This window comes from Sorghum bicolor, chromosome 7, assembly GCF_000003195.3.
Source record: "Sorghum bicolor cultivar BTx623 chromosome 7, Sorghum_bicolor_NCBIv3, whole genome shotgun sequence".
NCBI classification, from domain to species: Eukaryota; Viridiplantae; Streptophyta; class Magnoliopsida; order Poales; family Poaceae; genus Sorghum; species Sorghum bicolor.
Window position 1 is genome coordinate 47,334,249 of NC_012876.2, and position 18,625 is coordinate 47,352,873.

The 18,625-nt window shown below is 49.1% G+C and overlaps 1 protein-coding gene across 1 annotated transcript; it reads left to right on the plus strand.

Moving 5' to 3' along the window:
- Window positions 3,402-17,907, plus strand: LOC8073075 (histone deacetylase 6). Its single transcript, XM_002444204.2, has 6 exons — window positions 3,402-4,022; window positions 12,216-12,656; window positions 12,750-12,892; window positions 16,944-17,034; window positions 17,119-17,253; window positions 17,542-17,907. The coding sequence occupies exons 1-6, from the start codon at window positions 3,480-3,482 to the stop codon at window positions 17,563-17,565; spliced, it is 1,377 nt and encodes a 458-aa protein (XP_002444249.1). The 5' UTR covers window positions 3,402-3,479; the 3' UTR covers window positions 17,566-17,907.

An 18,625-nucleotide genomic window follows, 5' to 3' on the forward strand; every position in this document is an offset into this window, starting at 1 on the left:
ACTTTTGCAACATCTGGTTCGTTCTTCATCGTTCTCCAGGTTCTTCAACTCATAACTCCTGAGTTCTCTAATTACTTTTATTTACATTCAAGTTATTTATTGGATTCCCGCTTGCATCAAGTGCTCTAGTCTTTGAAACATTAGAGTAGTAATTAATAGATTAGATGTGGTGTTTAGTCTTGCGATTACCTGGAATTGCACCCAATCCTACGGATTATTGTGGTAGCCCTAGAGTAGTGACAGCCCTAATGGTCGACGTATTCCACCACGTTCGGATCGGTGTTTGTAGGACCGTAGTCAGACCTTCCTAGCCCCCTTCTCATCTCTTTCTGTGGTTAGTGCTCTGATGTCCCGATATAGATAATCTTGAAGTAATTCTTGATTCTTAGATCAACTAGAGAACTCTCAGGAAACTTCCTCTCTTCCCACCAAAAATAATTATATAGTTATCCTTGGGCGATCTTGGATCTTAATTAGTACACTCACGTTCTCTGTGGAAAATCGATACTCTGGAATACTCTCGGGTGAAAGCTACATCGGTATCCGTGCGCTTGCGGATTTTTCTGTTTGCGTTTAAAATACCCAACAGCACCGAACGCCAGGCACCGGACGTAGGTTAGACCCTGTTGGCGCGTCCAGTGATGTGAGTCCGGTGCTCTGCGTTTTTGCATTGCTCTCTGGGTATAAGACCGGTGAGCACCGGACGGTCCGGTGCTCAACGTTCGGTGATCGAGCCTCTCTGCGGACATCTCTGCGCACGGATCCGGTGAGTATCGGACACGTCCAGTGGCAACTTAACCACGTCCGGTGCTCTGCAGGTGACCATTAGAGATCGACGTGCGAAAGTGAAAAGGGGGACGTGTGGCTGTTTCTGGAGCACCGGACACAAGGGTAGAGCGTCCGATGCCTCCTTAGCGTCCGGTGACCCCGTGTTCAGTCCAGTGAAAGAGCCAACGACTCTTTTTGCTTAAGGGGCTTATAAATACGTGTTGGCCGGCTTAGGGCTTACTCTCTTGGTATTCTAACATACTTGACATCCTTGTGACCCTAAGCAAACACCTCCCACTCATCTCCTTCATAGATTAAACATCTTTGTGAGATTGAGAGTGATTCTAAGTATATTTGCTTGAGTGATTGCATCTAGTGGCACTTGGGGATCGATTTGGCTGTGGTTTTCTTGTTACTCTTGGTGGTTGCCGCCACCTAGACAGCTTGCAGCAGCGGAGGAGCATTGACACGAGTTGGTGATTGTTCATGGCCATCTCTCGGTGATTGTGAGGGGTCTTGTACCTTCCCCTACGGAGAGCCGAAAGGTAACTCTAGTGGATTGCTCGTGTCATTGAGTTACCTCACTTGTGGGTCGGTTCTTGTGGTGTCCTAGTGGGGACGAGGTTCGTGCTACATCTCTTAGCCGCCGAACCACCAAGTGTTGGTCGACACAACGGGGGCGTAGCGTGCCGGCAAGCACGTGAATCTTGGGAGAAAATTGTGTGTCTCCATTGTGATTGTTCATTAGATTTCTTCGGGTGATTAGACTTCATATTATTGATTGGTTCATCCCCTCTACGCGGCGGTATAAAGATCAAACCATCTCTTTTACATTCCCGCAAACTAAAGTAGCTTACTTACTTGTATAGAAACTTTAGGTAGCTTTCTAGTGTTAGTGACATAGCTCTTGTGTGCCTAGTGATCATATCAACTAGAATTGTTGGATAGGTGACTTGCAAACACCCCATTAGAGCTAGAGTAAAAAGCTATGCTTTGTTATTTACTAACCTCTTGCTCTAGTGAGTTTGTAGATTTTTTAAATAGGCTATTCACCCCCCCTCTAGCCATATTAGGACCTTTCACACGTGAATTGATCAGGTACGACACATGTGCAAATAAAACCCGGCACATGGAAGGAAATCATCAAGCCACGTGGTTGAATGATAAACAAAATGTGGACGGACAGAACCATGACATGTGGTCGAATAAGAAACAGCTACATGGAACAACAAAAATATGCCACATGGTCCAATTTAGAATTGACACGTAATCCAACCATAACATGATATATGTGGCCATAGAAAACTGACATATGGAACAACATTTGGTCCATTAAGAACCTGAAACGTGCAAGAACTAGAGATGACCATATTATTCAATAACAAGCTGACACGTACTTGAACCATCTCCAATACAGTTGGTTATAGCAGATACGCGCATAAAGCACTTGTATGATGAATTTCCAAATTTGTCACAGAATTGCAAATTTGACGAGGTTTTTGCGACGATCCACATTTTGTCATAAATTTGTCATGAAACTAAAACCATGACGAATTTGGCATCTTGAGTGATGAAAACAATTCGTCATAGCAGTTGAAATTTCTATTAGTGTATGTGAATGTTTTCTATGATTTACATGATAAATAGGCTTATAAACAGGCATACTTAGATTTCACATTGACTTCAAATAATATTACATCATAACATAAAGAGCAAAATGCGATATGATTCCAACATTACATGACAACATCACTTCCAAATTTTGGACAGAACCATACCCACACCTACACATCAGCTAATACAACATACTCCTTCTTCTTCTACACTTGCTCCAGCAAGTTCCAAAGATCGTCCACAACATTGTCTACATTTTCCTTCACTTCATCCAGTTCTTCCTTGAGGATCCATGACCAACATCAACTTTAGTTAAATGGCTACTCTTAATTACATGCCGTTCGTGATGCTCACTCTTCATTACATGCAGTTAGTGATCCTCTGGACCTCTGATCCTCTTGCCAATTTATGGTACTATTTCTCATACACTATGAAGCCACAAGTTGTTGAATCGTTGTGTAGAGAATAAAACCATAGTTGCATCAATGCCACACCTTGATGTTCTCCAAGTGCTTAAAGAAGTTGTTGTAATTGTCCAGTTGCTTGCTCCAAATACCTATGAAAGAAGCAGTGCATCTGGGGCACTCTGCGAGGACTGGCTAGACCAATTCGTGGAGGTCGACTCTGTTATCCTAGCTCCCCTCATTAGGTTGCCCCTTATTATCCGGATCTAGTAGGTGATGATGACAATGGCTTTATGGATCGGGCGCCTAGGGTTAGGGTTATGTCGTCATTCGAGGATGAGATACAGAGTGAGCGAGAGGATGAAGAGAGTGCAAGCACATCCATGTTAGTCTAGAGTTGTGGGCGGTTGACAATGAGATAGTGGATAAAAACATCCATACGTTCGTAGATGGGCTCAGGTACATGAGAAATATAGAATATGATATTGATAAGAGAATTGTAATGGTAGCTTTTTACAATATAAGTAAATTGTAATAACATAAATCAAAACATTGAAAATTATAGCTGTATGGATCTAATAAATATGGAAATTTCTGTGAATAGCCCCTCCGAACCCCTAATAAATCTAAAGAAAAACCTCCTTTGCCGGACCTTAAACCATCTCCGGGAGGACCTTAACCATCTCAGGCGAAATGGCGGCCTCCGGTGAGGGCGCGTCGCTGCCGTCTCCGGCGGGCGGGGAGGATGCGCACCGCCGCCGCGTGAGCTATTTCTACGAGCCGTCGATCGGCGACTACTACTACGGGCAAGGTCACCCGATGAAGCCCCACCGCATCCGCATGGCGCACTCGCTGGTGGTCCACTACGGCCTCCACCGCCTCCTCGAGCTCTCCCGCCCCTACCCGGCCTCTGAGGCCGACATCCGCCGCTTCCACTCCGACGACTACGTCGCCTTCCTCGCGTCCGCCACCGGAAACCCCAGTGTCCTCGACCCGCGCGCCGTTAAGCGCTTCAACGTCGGTGAGGACTGCCCCGTGTTCGACGGTCTCTTCCCCTTCTGCCAGGCCTCCGCGGGGGGAAGCATCGGCGCCGCCGTCAAGCTCAACCGCGGGGATGCTGACATCACCGTCAACTGGGCTGGCGGCCTCCACCACGCCAAGAAGAGCGAGGCCTCCGGTTTCTGCTATGTCAACGACATCGTCCTCGCCATCCTCGAGCTCCTCAAGTTCCACAGGGTTTGTGCTGATTTAACTTTTACTACTTTATTACATTTATTAAATGTTTGGATACTTGGCTTTGTTTTCGGAGAGAGTTTTATTAGATTGATTGCTGGACTTAGATGTGAATTTTTAGTGATTTTTTGATCGGTTCATGTGATTGTTGGGCATTTGTTATTCTTGTGAGTGGATGAGTAGGGCACTGATCTGGAGATTGCTTTGAGTTTCACAGGTGCAACAGATTTTGCGTTCCCAATTCAGTAACCACTTAGGTTACAGGGGCGCTAATCTCAACTCTTGGCTTTGGTTGTTCAACTTCCATCATTGGAGGGGAGGGTTTAATAGATTCGTTACTAGATTTGGATATTGAATTCAATGGTTTCTAATGGCGTTGTTGTTAGGATTTGGGGATTTGTGGGTAGTAGGGCGCCTTCGAGTTTTGCAGGGGCAAAATTTTGTTTGTCATGATGCCCAATTCAGAGACCCATGTGATCAATTTGATAGTATTTGTTTGCTGCCAGTGAAACTAGCTATTTTAAGGAACTGTTGTAATGCATTCCAGGAAGTTTGGTTGTCCTATGTGTAGATGTTTATTGCTTTATGCTATTAGAGCCTGGTATGTGTATGCAACTGCACATATTTCACTTTAACTGCCTTCTTTTTGTAATTTTAGATTGTCTATGACTCTATGTGACAATATGCTGGTGATCATCATTTTTTTTGTATTTATAAACATCTTAAAAGGAAAATGACAAGTGGAAGTTGCTGTCATTACTCTATTCTAAACAGTACTGCATTGTTGCTAGTACAAAAGGTTTCTTGCAGCTTTTGCTGCTGCCTCCTAAGGTAGTTTTAGTTTTTTTTCCACCGTGGATCAATTCGCACCAAAAACTCACCGAGATATCCAAACAGTTTAACCAGATGACAATGCCTTAAAACGTATTTACTACTACCAATGCTGCTACAATTGTTACACCAGAGTTGTTTTAGTTGTTCTGGTTGGCGTTTTTTTTGAGTTTCAGTCGTGTGTGTTCCTTAAACAAGTAAGATGTGGTGTGAATTTGTCTCTTTTAAACATTTTCTCTACTTCTTAAAGCAATGATACAAAGTCCTCCTGCATATTTGAGAAAAAAAACACTGCCCTGTTGCCAAAGAAAGTCGTTTCTACTTTCGCTGAAACCATGTCTACTTTCACATGCCTAGTTATTTCTGTACCTATTGTGAACTTATGTCAGGTCTTATATTTACACAAGGCATGCTTACTTGTGTTCTGCCGATGGCTTCTCCTTGAGATGGCAATTTTTTTTATTTAACGGATTTGATGCTTTGGAACTTGGAAACACCTTTTGTGGTAAAGGGATGTGTATTTCAGATGAGTACATGGTGAATGTGGTCCCCCAGGATCTAATTCTAACAATAGAAAGATGTGTTTGGTGATATTTACCAACATGGATATCATTACCATTTATTGGATTAATGGAGTTGATTTTTGTCAGTGGATATGCATGGAATATTTTTTTTTATCAAAACATACTATTGCTCGTGAGATGGATGTCAATTCATGTTGTTTCAAGCATTGATGTGTTTTTGTCAGTGGAGTAGGGTGTTCATCTGGAGATTACTTTGTAGTTCACAGGGGCAACAGAATTTTGCTTGCCGTCATGCCCAATCCAGCGAATGTTTCCACTATTGGGGTTAATCTGGACTCTTTGCTTGGGTTGTTGTAGTGTTAATGTCACTTGAGGAAAGAGTTTATTTTGTTGCTTGCTAGATTTTGATGCAAATGTTCAATTGTTTTTGATAGATGGATGTAACTGTTTAAAGCATCGATGTTGGGGTTTGTTTTTTTGATGAGTGATCCCCAAGAATTGGAATTGGCTTTAATTTTCACAGGGGCAAGAGAATTTTGTTTGTCGTGATGCCCAATTTGGCGACCACTGCCATTATAGGGCGCTGTTGTGTGAAAGTAACCCCATGGGATAAATTTTATTCAAGCTGTTTGTTTCCACTGAATCTAGGAGTTCTAAGGAACTGTGCAATGGTGTGTATGCCATTTTGAAGTGTCGTATGTGGATATGTTTATTTTATGCTATTAGTGAGGGCTTGGCCCAGTATGTGTGTATAACCTTGCATGTTTAACTTGACCACATTCTGTGTGATTTTAGACTGCCTCTGCGGTCATCACAACTTTATTTGGGTTTGTAGCCATCTTAAAAGGTATAAACGACAAGTTGAAGTTTCTTTGGTTACTCTGCTATTGTGTTCAAAACTGTCCTTTGGTCATAGCGCCAAAGAGAGCAGTTTTTATTTCTTTGTTTGAAAGTTGAAACTATTATTTTGTGCCTACTTTGAACAAACTCAGGTATTATATTTACTCATTGCATGCTCTGTTCTGTCTGCTGATGGCTTATCCTTGAGATGGCAGAAGATATATTCAAATTTTATGCTTGGTAACTTGGAAGCGCCAATTTTGGTATAGGAGTGTATATTACAGATTTAATAAATGGTGAATGTGGTCCCCCAGGGAATCTAATTCTAACAATAGAAATATATGTTTCCTGATACTAAATGACTTGGATATCATTCACATTTCCTGGACATAGTTTTACTTTTATCAGTCTACAGGCATGAAATGTTTTTTTGGGACATGCTTATTGCTCATCAGGGTGGATATTTTGACCATTTTAAGTGCAAGATAGATGCCTCTCATATTGTGGTTTTTTGCTTTTAAACTGCAAACTGTCAAGGGCCTCCACACCTAGCTCAGGAGGACCTTGGCTGCGCAGGTTGTAGCTAGAGGTAGGAGATGGGGGCGCCAGGGTGTGCCTGGCGCCTGACAGCAGGGGGGTGAGATTGGAGATAGCAGGAGATGAGAGGTTAGAGATAATCACTTCATTGCTTGATCATAACTGAGTAGCTGGTTACATCTTATAGGAGCTGAGCTCCTTGATTCTAATGCCAGGCATTAACTAGAGCCGGCTAATTACTACTTGACTGCTCTCCTACTTCTTGAGCCACGCATAGGCCTTAATCACCAGCCGTCCTGGCCTCTTCATGGCCCTGTGCTGCACCTCGTGTTCGAGGCCGGCGGCTGTACTGATGGCCCCACATCACATCTCTCCCCCCTCGATCAGCAGCTCGTCCTTGAGCTGGAAGGTGGGGTAGCGCTCCTGGAAATTCTCCAAGTCTTCCCAGGTTGCTCATGCAGCAGGTTCATCCTTCCAGTGCAGCAGGACTTGGCGCATGCCCCTTGCCAGTCTTGCTTGTGTGACGCGGTCTGGTACTGGCTGAGTGGTGCCGTGGTGGGTAGGAGGCACAGCTGGTGGTGCTGATGGAGGTGTGCCGACGAATTTCTTGACGAGGCCGACGTGGAACACATCATGCAGTTTGGCGCCTGCAGGAAGTTCCAGTCGGTATGCGACCTCGTTGATGATGGCGGTGATGCGGTAGGGGCCGTAGAAGCGGGGGCGCAGCTTGCCCTTGGTGGTGCCTTGAAGTGACGCTGGGTGGCGATGGCGAAGACGGAGCCAAACCCAGTCACCCACCGCGAAGTGGACCTCCCTGTGATGCTTGTTGTAGTGCTTGTTGTAGACTTCTTGCGCCTGTTCCAGGCGCACGCGTGCATCTCCCAGCAGTTCGTCACGGGCAGCCATGCTCTTGGCCACAGCGGGGACCCGGGACTCTCCTGGTTCATAGGAACGGATGGAGGGTGGATCGCGGCCATAGATGATGGCGAACGGCGTGGTCTTTAGCGCAGTTTGGAATGCGGTGTTGTAGACAAATTCTGCCCATGGCAGCCAGCGAAGCCATTGCCGTGGCCTGTCCCCTGTTATGCAGCGGAGATACATCACAATGATCTTGTTGGCAGCTTCAGTTTGGCCATCAGACTGAGGATGGAATGCAGTCGTCATCCTCAGCTTGATTGCTTGATTCCAGATAGCTTCATCAGTTCTTTCTAGAATATGGAGGTGAACACCGGGTCCCTGTCTGATACGATGGACTGGGGAATGCCATGAAGACGTACAATCTCAGAAAAGAAAGCTTGGGCCACTGACTCCGCTGATTAAGGGTGGGCGAGGGCAATGAAATGACAGTATTTACTCTATCTGTCCACCACTGTCAAGATAACAGATTTGCCCCCGACTTTTGGTAAAGCCTCAACGAAGTCAATGCCAATGTCTGCCCAAATCGCCGAAGGTACTGGCAGGGGGAGCAAAAGACCTGCTTGGTGAAGGTGTTCTGATTTGTAGCGCTGACATGTTGCACAAGCACGCACGAAGTCTTGCACAACGGCACGCAGATTGGGGGAGTGGAAGTCTTGGCGAAGACGGTGCAGCGTGCGTTGCACACCTTCATGGCCATTGTCGTGCATAGCCGCCAGGATCTCATGGAGCAGGGGGGTGCCTGGAGGTTTGTAGAGGCGCCCCTGGAACGCCACCAGGCCGTCAATGACAGCCCATGGCGCAGAGCGTTTGTCGTTGAGGATCTCTTCGCGGAGGGTGATCAAAGCTGGGTCCTGTTCGTTGGCCTGACGGAGGCGTGTGATGAAGTCGAAACAGGGCCCAGTGATTGCCATGGCAGTCAGCTCTTCTGTATCATGGCGGGATAGGGCATCGGCCACGGTGTTGGAGCAGCCAGCCTTGTATTCCACCGAAAAATCGAAGCCCAGGAGCTTTCCCACCCAATGATGCTGTGGGATGGTGGCAAGACGCTGATCAAGTAAGAACTTAAGGCTGTAATGATCAGTGCGGAACAGGAAACACCGACCCCAAAGGTAAGGCCTCCAGTGGCGGATGGCGAGGACGAGACCAATCAATTCTCGTTCGTAGGCGGCGAGGGACTGGTGTCTTGGGGCCGCCGGCCTGCTGAAGAAAGCGATGGGATGTGTCCCCTGCAGCAGTACAGCCCCGAACCCGTAAGTGGACGCATCGCACTCCACGATGAACTGGAGCGTCAAATCGGGCAGCGCCAGTATCGGGGCTGTAGTGACAACCTTTTTTAGGGCCTGGAATGCTTCTGCTGCTGCTTCAGACCAGGAGAACCCCTCTTATTTGAGAAGGGCAGTGAGGGGGGCGGCGATCGAGCCAAAATCTTGGACAAATTTGCGGTAGTAACCCACCAGCCCCAAGAATCCTCGAACTGCCCGTGCTGAACGGGGTACTGGCCAGTCCTCCACCGCCTGGACCTTGGCGGGGTCCATGGTCACGCCGTTGGCCGAGATAACATGGCCCAAGTACGCGATGGAGGAGGAGCCAAAGGCGCACTTGGACTTCTTGACGAAGAGTCGATGCTGCTGGAGGAGTGTGAGGACGGCGCGGACGTGGCCGAGGTGCTCTGCCATGGACTAGCTGTATATCAATATGTCGTCGAAGAAGACCAGCACGAACCGGCGCAAGTAGGGCCTCAAGATATCGTTCATCAAGGCCTGAAACGTTGCTGGCGCGTTGCAGAGGCCGAAGGGCATGACGAGGAACTCATAGAGCTCTTCATGAGTCTGAAAAGCCGTCTTCTCGATGTCGCCCGGCTGCATCCGGACTTGATGATAGCCGGAACGCAGGTCCAACTTGGAGAAGAATCGGGCGCTGTTCAGCTCGTCCAGGAGCTCATCGACGACCGGAATGGGGAAGGCGTCCTTTACAGTGATGGCGTTGAGAGCTCTGTAATCGACGCAAAAGCGCCAGGACCCGTCCGCCTTCTTCACTAGCAGCACCGGAGAGGAAAAGGCGGACGAGCTGCGCCGGATCAGCCCTTGTTGCATCATGGTCGCGCATTGCTTTTCCAGCTCATCTTTGTGGGCAGCTGGATAGCGGTACGGGCGGACAGCGACTGGTGCAGACCCCGGGAGAAGGGTGATGGCGTGATCCCGGGACCGTGGCGGTGGCATGCCGGATGGCTCGGTGAAGATGGACTCAAACTGGTCTAGGAGCACGGCTAGGGGTCGGTGTCGAGGCAGGCCTTCAGGCGTGGTCTAGACGGACCGGAGACGCCTTTCCAGCAGACGGCGCGCCCCTGGTGCTGCACTGTCATAGACAGGGCGCCGAAATCCCAGAGTATAGGCCCTAGGGTGGCCAACCACTGGGTGCCCAGTACCACATCATAGCCCGCCAGGGGCAGTGCGAAGAAGTCGGCGACGAAGGAGGTCCCCTCGATGGAGAACGCCGCTGCACGGTATACGACTGGGCACGGCACCAGCTCGCCATTAGCCATGGTTACTTTCATACCGCCGTGGAGCTGGAGGCGGAGGGAGGTGCGGGCTGCTGCCTCGGCCGCGACGAAATTATCCGTCGATTCGGAGTCTAGCAGGGCTAGCAGCGAGACGCCGCCTAGGTTGATGTGGAGTTGCATCGTGTCCCTTGTGCGGACCCCGGCGATGGCGAGGAGGGAGATCGTGGGGTCCTCCAGGTTGACCAGCGGCTCCAGTTCTGCGGGATCCTCCTCCTCGGTGAGGTCCAGGAAGAAGAGGCGCTGGCAGACTCGGTTTTGGCCACGGGAGTACTTGTCGTTGCAATTGAAGCAGAGGCCCTGGCGACGGCGGTCTTCCATCTCCGTCGGGGTGAGCCGCTGCACCTGGCGGCCTTTGAAGACCGGCGCAGGGACCCGTCCGCCCACTTGGGGGGGCGCGGGCAGAGCCAGTGGCTGGGCCGGATCCGCCAGGAGCCCACGGCCCGCGAGTCGAGGCGCCGAAGCGCTAGCCGCGGCGACCGCCGAGGTGCTCTGCTCGCGGATCTCCAACTTGCGCGCCAGACTCATCGCCACGATGAGTGTTTGGGGGTTCTGCATCTCGACGTCGTGGCTGAGCGGCGGCCCGAGACCCGCCGTGAACGCCTGGATTCGTTGCTCCTCTTCCAAGGGACCGATGTGCGGCAGCAAGGCCTCGAACCGGTCCTGGTAGTCGGAGACCGACCCGGTGCGCTTGCAGGCCATCAGCTCCCCCATTGGATTGGAGCGGAGGGGGGGGGGGGGGGGGGGGAACCGGAGGTTGAGAATCTCGGAGAAGCGCCGCCATGAAGGAGTGCCTTCCGACTGCTGCACCTGGATATACCACATTTGCGCGCTGCCTTCCAAGTTGTAAGATGCCATCCATACCTGCTCCTCGGCGATGATACGCTGCTGGACGAAGTATGATTCACAGCGATTGATGAACGCCAGCGGGTCGGATTTCCCGTCGAACTTGGGGAAATCCAGCTTCTGGAATCGGGGCGGTCGATCGCCCCTGTTCTCGCCGAACTGCTGCGCGCCCGATGCTGATGAGGAAGGTGGTGGTTGCTGACGCAGCGTCATCAGCTGCTGCTGCATCGCGGCCATCCCCTTGGTCAGTTCGGCGACTTGCCGACTTAGTTCAGCGATGGAGGCTTCAGACGTGGCTGGTGTTGATGAAGCAGAGGAGTGGGTGGGGGACGATGGGGTGGAGGTGGAAGAACGGTGGCCGGAGGATCGACGGACCCCTGATACCAAGTTGTCAAGGGCCTCCACACCTAGCTCAGGAGGACCTTGGCTGCGCAGGTTGTAGCTAGAGGTAGGAGATGGGGGCGCCAGGGTGTGCCTGGCGCCTGACAGCAGGGGGGTGAGATTGGAGATAGCAGGAGATGAGAGGTTAGAGATAATCACTTCATTGCTTGATCATAACTGAGTAGCTGGTTACATCTTATAGGAGCTGAGCTCCTTGATTCTAATGCCAGGCATTAACTAGAGCCGGCTAATTACTACTTGACTGCTCTCCTACTTCTTGAGCCACGCATAGGCCTTAATCACCAGCCGTCCTGGCCTCTTCATGGCCCTGTGCTGCACCTCGTGTTCGAGGCCGGCGGCTGTACTGATGGCCCCACATCACACAAACACTATGCTGGACTGTTGGTGACTGGTTTATGATTCTATTCCATCATTTCAGTCTGTTTCTTGTAAATACATATTTCATCCAGTTTTCTGCCACTTCGAGTGCTGTAAGACGATTCTGTTCTGTTTAGGTATATGTTTCCTTATGAAATATCCTCACTGATTTATGCATAATCTGTAAGCATTTTAGGTAAATACTAATATAATTGAAGGGATTGTCGACAAATATGATAGTTAAGAAACAATCAGGTTTCCTTTGTATATGCTTCGTGTCAACCTTTTCTTCAGTCTATAATTTATTTTAGCATTCATACACACTATGCCACATATGTACTTTGATTATATAATTCTGATGGCTATGATATCTCTTTGTTCCAGCGTGTGCTATATGTAGACATTGATGTCCATCATGGAGATGGCGTGGAGGAGGCCTTCTTCACTACAAACCGAGTCATGACAGTTTCTTTTCACAAGTATGGGGATTTTTTCCCTGGTACTGGACATATCACTGATGTTGGGGCTGCCGAGGGGAAGCATTATGCTCTGAATGTTCCCCTGAGTGATGGTATCGATGATGCCACCTTTCGTGATCTGTTCCAATGCATCATTAAGAAAGTTATGGAGGTTTATCAGCCAGACGTGGTTGTCCTCCAATGCGGAGCTGACTCTTTGGCTGGAGACAGGTTAGGTTGCTTCAACCTGTCTGTGAAGGGTCATGCTGACTGCCTCCGGTTTCTTAGGTCGTACAATGTTCCTATGATGGTTTTAGGTGGTGGAGGTTACACCATCAGAAACGTTGCACGCTGCTGGTGCTATGAGGTATTGTTTCTCTCTTATTCCAAATTCAGCTGAATGTGGTAGATGTGTTCGAATTTCACATGTCAGTGCTGATAGAATTGGGTTGTAACGCAGACCGCAGTTGCTGTTGGAGTTGAACCTGATAACAAGCTGCCTTACAATGATTACTATGAATACTTTGGCCCTGATTATATTCTTCATATCCAACCAAAAAGTGTTGAAAACCAGAATACTACAAAGGACTTGGAGAACATAAAGTAAGTGTACTGTTTGCTGTCATTAAGACATCCATTTGTTGGAACTTGTTCTAGATGCTTTGTTGTTGAGCACTTGGAGTGTAATGTTTTGTCATGTGGGGCAAAGTTCAGCTAGGCGCTAGGCGTAATCGGGGCGCTGACCCATTGCCTAGCGCCTAGTCGGGAGTACTCGGTCCTAGACGCTCCTAGGCGTTTTCCTAGGCGTTTTGGCAATATAGCCATAAATTATATATATTATATATATGACTATACTGACACCCTATTAGTCTATTACACACTGACACATGAAACAGCTGAAAGCACAAGAGCAAAGAGCACCAGCTAATGTGCATGCTACTGAACAAAGAGCAAAGAGCAAAGATGGGAGATGAGCAGGGGAGGAGCTGGGAGAGGAGCATGGGAGGGAAGGGAGCTCACCTTGGGGACTTGTGGTTGCCGGCGGGGAGGGGTTCCAGTCGAGGACGAGCAGGGCAGCGGCGGCAAGTTGAGGAAGAGCAGGGGACGAACCTGGAGGAGCAGGGGAGGAGCAGAGGAGGAGCAGGACCGGCGGAAGGAGGAGCAGGACCGGCGGGGGGCGACTCGGAGAGGAGCAGGGGAAGAGATTGGAGGAGCAGGGGAGGTGAAGATGAGGAGAAGAGGAGGAGCAGGACCTGCAAGGAGGTCGCCCGACGATGAGGACCGGCGGCGGGGACGACCAAATCCGACTCGGGGACGAGTGAATGGCGCCGCGCTCCCTTCTATTCCTCCTGCGCCTCCGTTTCGTGGCCGCGCGGGAAATCCTCCCGCTCCCCGATTTGGCGCGCCAAATTTGCCGCGCTCGCGCTCGCGCCCGCCTATGCGCCGCCTAGCGCGCCTCCGCGCCGCACAGCTCCGATTCCGCGCCGCCCAGCGCCTCGAAGCGCGACTATGGCCATAGTCGAGGCGACGGGCTTCGCCTAGCGCCTAATCGCGCCTAATCGCCGCCTAGTCGCCGCCTAGGCGAACCTTGATGTGGGGCAAGACATTCACCCACAGAGCAAAGATGGCAAGCACAGCGAATCAGGCAAGTGGCTAGATTGCACCAAATTGAGGGCAATCCTGGGTGCATTATTAGCTGGTGCTAATTTACAAGCTTAGCAAGAGTGTTTGGGAGATAATTAAGAGGTGATTGGGCTGCCTAAGTGCTATGTATTCCGTGAGCTACCCTGAGAATAATCAAGCAAAACAACTGAATTGTTGTTGGGCTTCTCCATGCGCCTCTCTCTAACTTTCGCTCCCTCATGCACGCTCTCACGGCACCCACTCGCCTTCAGGGGTTCAAGCCCCGGCCACTAGTCTCATACCCCTGTGCCCTCCGTAGTAGGATCCTCGATTTTGTCAATCTCGTATCAGAGATGCTAGGCTTAGATGGAGGCGACAAGCAGCCGAAGGGCCCTCTCGTGTAGCTGCTCGACGCCACGGCGAAGGCCCTGGCGGACCTAGCGAAGTAGATGGTCGACAGTGGCTATGGGACGATGGCCTTCTCCGTCCCAGGTGCTGCTATCACAACCATGGTGCTCGCTACGTTGCCAACGCCCATCCACCAGATACAGTTCCCTCATTTCCATTCCCAATACCCTCCCTCAGAATGTTCACGGCATGGACGTCTACCTTCACCACCCCGGGTGCCTCTGCTTTCGGGCAGGGTGTGGTGTTTCCATCCGTGGGGGCACAACATTTCTGTTTGGGCTGCCATTCATCGGTGTCCCCAACGAGCAGGCGCATGGTGCGGGGATGGGGCTGGCTTCTCCTGCTTCTACAAGCTGGACTTCGCCACCTTCGACGACTCCAAAGACTCCTTGAACTGGCTCAATCGGTGTGAGCGGTTTTTTGGAAGCTAGCGCACCCTTGTGTCAGATCATGTTTGTCTCACGTCGTACCATCTCATTGGTGTTGCCCATTCATGGTAACTACACACTGGAGCAGGATGAGGGCATGCCACATTGGGAGTGCTTCAAGGACCTATGTCACCTGCGCTTCGGGCTGGCCATCCGCGCCAATCGGCTGGCTAAACTAGCTCGGCTACCGTTCGCCTCCATGGCCCAATAGTATACCGAGCACTTCAATGCACTGCACTGCTATACTTCGAACTTGGCGCCTGCCCAGACGACCGAGTTGTTCGTGGGCAGTCATGCGGAGCACATCCTGATCAATGTCGAACTCCGGGAGCCAAGAGACCTTAAATTGGAATGCACCTTGCCCGAGCGTATGAGCGTTGGGCTGAGGCCATGACACTGGCGCTAGCCCAGCACACCATTCACCTTCTGTAGCACCTATTTCTGGTCGTCCCTGTCCCGCCGCGCCCTGCTGCAGGTGCCTCGGCTGCCCAGGCAGCACCGACCACCCCTGGCTGAGATGGCCAAGCGTCACCGCCAAGGGCTATGTTACAACTGTGATGAGCCGTATGTGTGTGGTTTCCTGGAGGCCTCAGATTACATTGATGACAACGCGGTGAGAATGTGGCTGTTGTGCTGGCAGCCAAGGACATCGCCAACCAGCCTGTAATGTCCCTCCCACAGGATCGCCAACATCCACACGGTGGACACCATGCATCTCTACGTCCATGTCCATAGCCACCGCCTCCTTGCGTGGCTTGACTCTGACTCCACACACAACTTCATCAACGCCAAGGTCATGTGCCGCCTCTAGTTGGTCACTTCGTCCAGTGCCAACATGTGGGCAACTGTGGCCAACAGTGACTGTGTCGCTCGCAACATCGCCATGAGCATCGACCGCAAGGAGTCTGGGCCCCATTCTCTGGGACTATGAGGACCAATGCCAGGCATTCTGGTGAGACAACTGTTGTGCACCATCGTCCAGGCACACAATAACCACTATTGGACCGCCTCCTACAACAGTGCAGCGCGGTCTTCATGGAGCCACACAGCCTTCCACCGGTGCGCCCCTATGACCATTGCATCCGCAGCACCAGTGGCTGTTCGCTCCTACTGCTAACCCCCAGCTCCAGAAGGACGAGCTGGAGCCCCAGTGCGCCTCAATGTTGGAGCTCCTCGGGCAGGTGTCTTATCGTCTTCAAATGTTGGAGGGTGCCAAGCTCCACGACATCTTCCACGTCGTGCTTCTCTGTTCACACCACCGTGGCAACCCTCTGTTCACACCACCGTGCCAAGCTCCACGACATCTTCCACCGTGGCAACCCTCTGTTCACACCACCGCCGGTGCTGCCCATTCACGACGGCTGTCTGCAACCTGCTGCGGAGCTCGTCCTGAGCTCCCAACTTCGCCGGGGCGTCTGGCACGTTTTGGTGCAGTGGCATGGCATGGCCCTCAATGATGCTACATGGGAACAGCTGCCGAACTTCAAGGAGGTCTACCCCAACGTCCAGCTCAAGGATGAGCTGTTTGCGGAGGTGGGAGAGAGGTCATGTGGGGCAAGACATTCAACCGCAGAGCAAAGATGGCAAGCACAGCAAATCAGGAAAGTGGCTAGATTGGCGCCAAATTGAGGGCAATCCAGGGCGCATCATTAGCTGGTGCTAATTTAGAAGCTTAGCAAGAGCGATTGTGAGATAATTAAGGGGTGATTGGGCTGCCTAATGGCAATGTATTCCGTGAGCTACCCTGAGAATAATCAAGAAAAGCAACAGAATTGTTGCTGGGCTTCTCCCTGCATCTCTCACTCTCGCTCCCTCACGGTGCCGACTTGCTGCTGGGGGTTCAAGCCCTGGCCACCGGTCTCATACCCCTACGCCCTCCACAGTCACTGTAGGATCATCGATCCTATCTTTTTATATGTCTTTTTTCTTATGCATTTCATTGAGAATTCAGAGTTTCTATATTCTGCTTGTAACTGCTTCATCATTACCATGAATGGTAGAATTTCCCTGTGATCTATGCCTCCTGAGAAATTCTCTCTTCTGTTGTGTATGGATTGATATTACATCAGTTCATTGACATGTTCTTACAATTCCATTTCTCAATGGTGCATAATGTGGACACCTATATCTGATGCTATGCATGTCTTCCTGCCTGTGTACTGACTGCAGGTTAACCTTTCTATTCAAATCTGCAGGAACATGATATTGGAGAGCCTGTCAAAGATAGAACATGTTCCCAGCACTCAATTCCATGACAGGCCGTCAGACCCTGAAGCTCCAGAGGAGGTTTCTCTCGTGCCATTGTCAATTCCTTGTTTATGCTCTCTTTGCATTTTTCTTGTTTGCCCATTTGAGTATTTTGCATTGTAGAAAGAGGAGGACATGGATAAGAGGCCAGCTCAGCGCAGCAGATTATGGAGCGGAGGAGCTTATGACTCTGATACAGAGGATCCTGACAACCTGAAAAGTGAGAGTAAAGACGTAACTGCCAACTTGCAGATGAAGGTTGGCCCTTCTACCACTGCACAACATATATTTCTTGGCTCATAAAATTGTTACTGGTAGTGGATACTGTCACTAGCCATTCTCATTCCTTGTTGATGCTGTGGAAGTCTCAGTTTGTAAACAGTTACTATTTTAGGGTTTTCTTGAAACAGTATTAGCTATTGTCATGAATATAGCATGAACCAAAGATGATTGTTTCTGAGCATGTTATGGCCAAATCTTATTTGTAATCAACACTTCGTTCAAAAAATTCTGTCGTGTAAACCCAAAAGCTCAATTTTGTTGCAGGATGAACCAAAAAATGATCTGTAGAAGTTTTGGAAGTGCCCGAGTTACCGAGGTTTCAATGGGATCGTCGACATGCATGCTGAAGAGCGGGGACGCATCTGAACCTATGTGCGCTGCTATCGGCCCCTGTGCAAATGTAACACTGAATGTTTTTCCTGCGTGTTGGTAACTAGATCTGGCCATCTGGCGCGTCCGAAACTATTGAGGTGAAGGAGCTAACTGACTATTCCCGCATGAGTTACTGTAGCATGCATGTAATCATTAGTCCATTAAATTCTTAAACTTTTGTTGTCTGTGATGGTAAGCTGTATTGCTCTTTCTTTGATGGATTGATACATGCCGATTTGATCATGCGATTTACCTGCAGCAGCGGCAGGAATGGTTACTGTTGGTAGTTACTGCCGTTTTTTTTCCTATCAGCTCATCTTAAAAAAAGCATAATTTTTATATATTAACTCGGAAGACTATAAAGTTTATACGAGAGTAATTATAGAAAAAGAATTATCTACAACTTTCCAGTTCATGACCTTATTTGAGGTAATTTTAATACATAAAGAAATTGATAAAAATATAACGATGTGTATTTAGATCTGAACATTGGATCGGTTATTTGTGTATCATGATGTTTCTATACGAAAATATTGTAAACTATAAAATTATAGATCTCCTAGGTATCTACAATATATGTATAAATATTGTGTTATATGAAGAAGTTATGAGTTTTCTAAAATATGTTGCACTAGCTAGTGGATAAATCGTGGCAATTATTCACACCCTTACATAGCTCATATTCAGAGTTTTATAATTTTTTCAACATAGTCGCATATGAAGAAAAAATATATATAAGAATTGTATTCAGTGGTGAAATATGTAACCTTTTATCCATAACATTTTCTTTTGAAGCCATCTTGGTACCAAAATAATCAATATAACGTTTAAATCTACAAGAGTTTATGCACCGTAGGTCCATTAGCTATTGCCTCTGTTGCCTATATATCAACTTGATCTATGAACTTTGAAAGTGGAGCTTCGAGTCCAAGAAATTTTTAAGTGGTTTATTTACTCGAGATCTGTTGGCGGGGCT

Bases quoted from the DNA above. Each gene is read 5' to 3' on its own strand.
- LOC8073075 (XM_002444204.2), top strand. From the start codon at position 3,480: ATGGCGGCCTCCGGTGAGGGCGCGTCGCTGCCGTCTCCGGCGGGCGGG. The intron at 12,657-12,749 runs GTATTGTTTCTC...GTTGTAACGCAG, and splicing joins CACGCTGCTGGTGCTATGAG to ACCGCAGTTGCTGTTGGAGT. The intron at 17,035-17,118 runs GTTTCTCTCGTG...TTTGCATTGTAG, and splicing joins ACCCTGAAGCTCCAGAGGAG to AAAGAGGAGGACATGGATAA.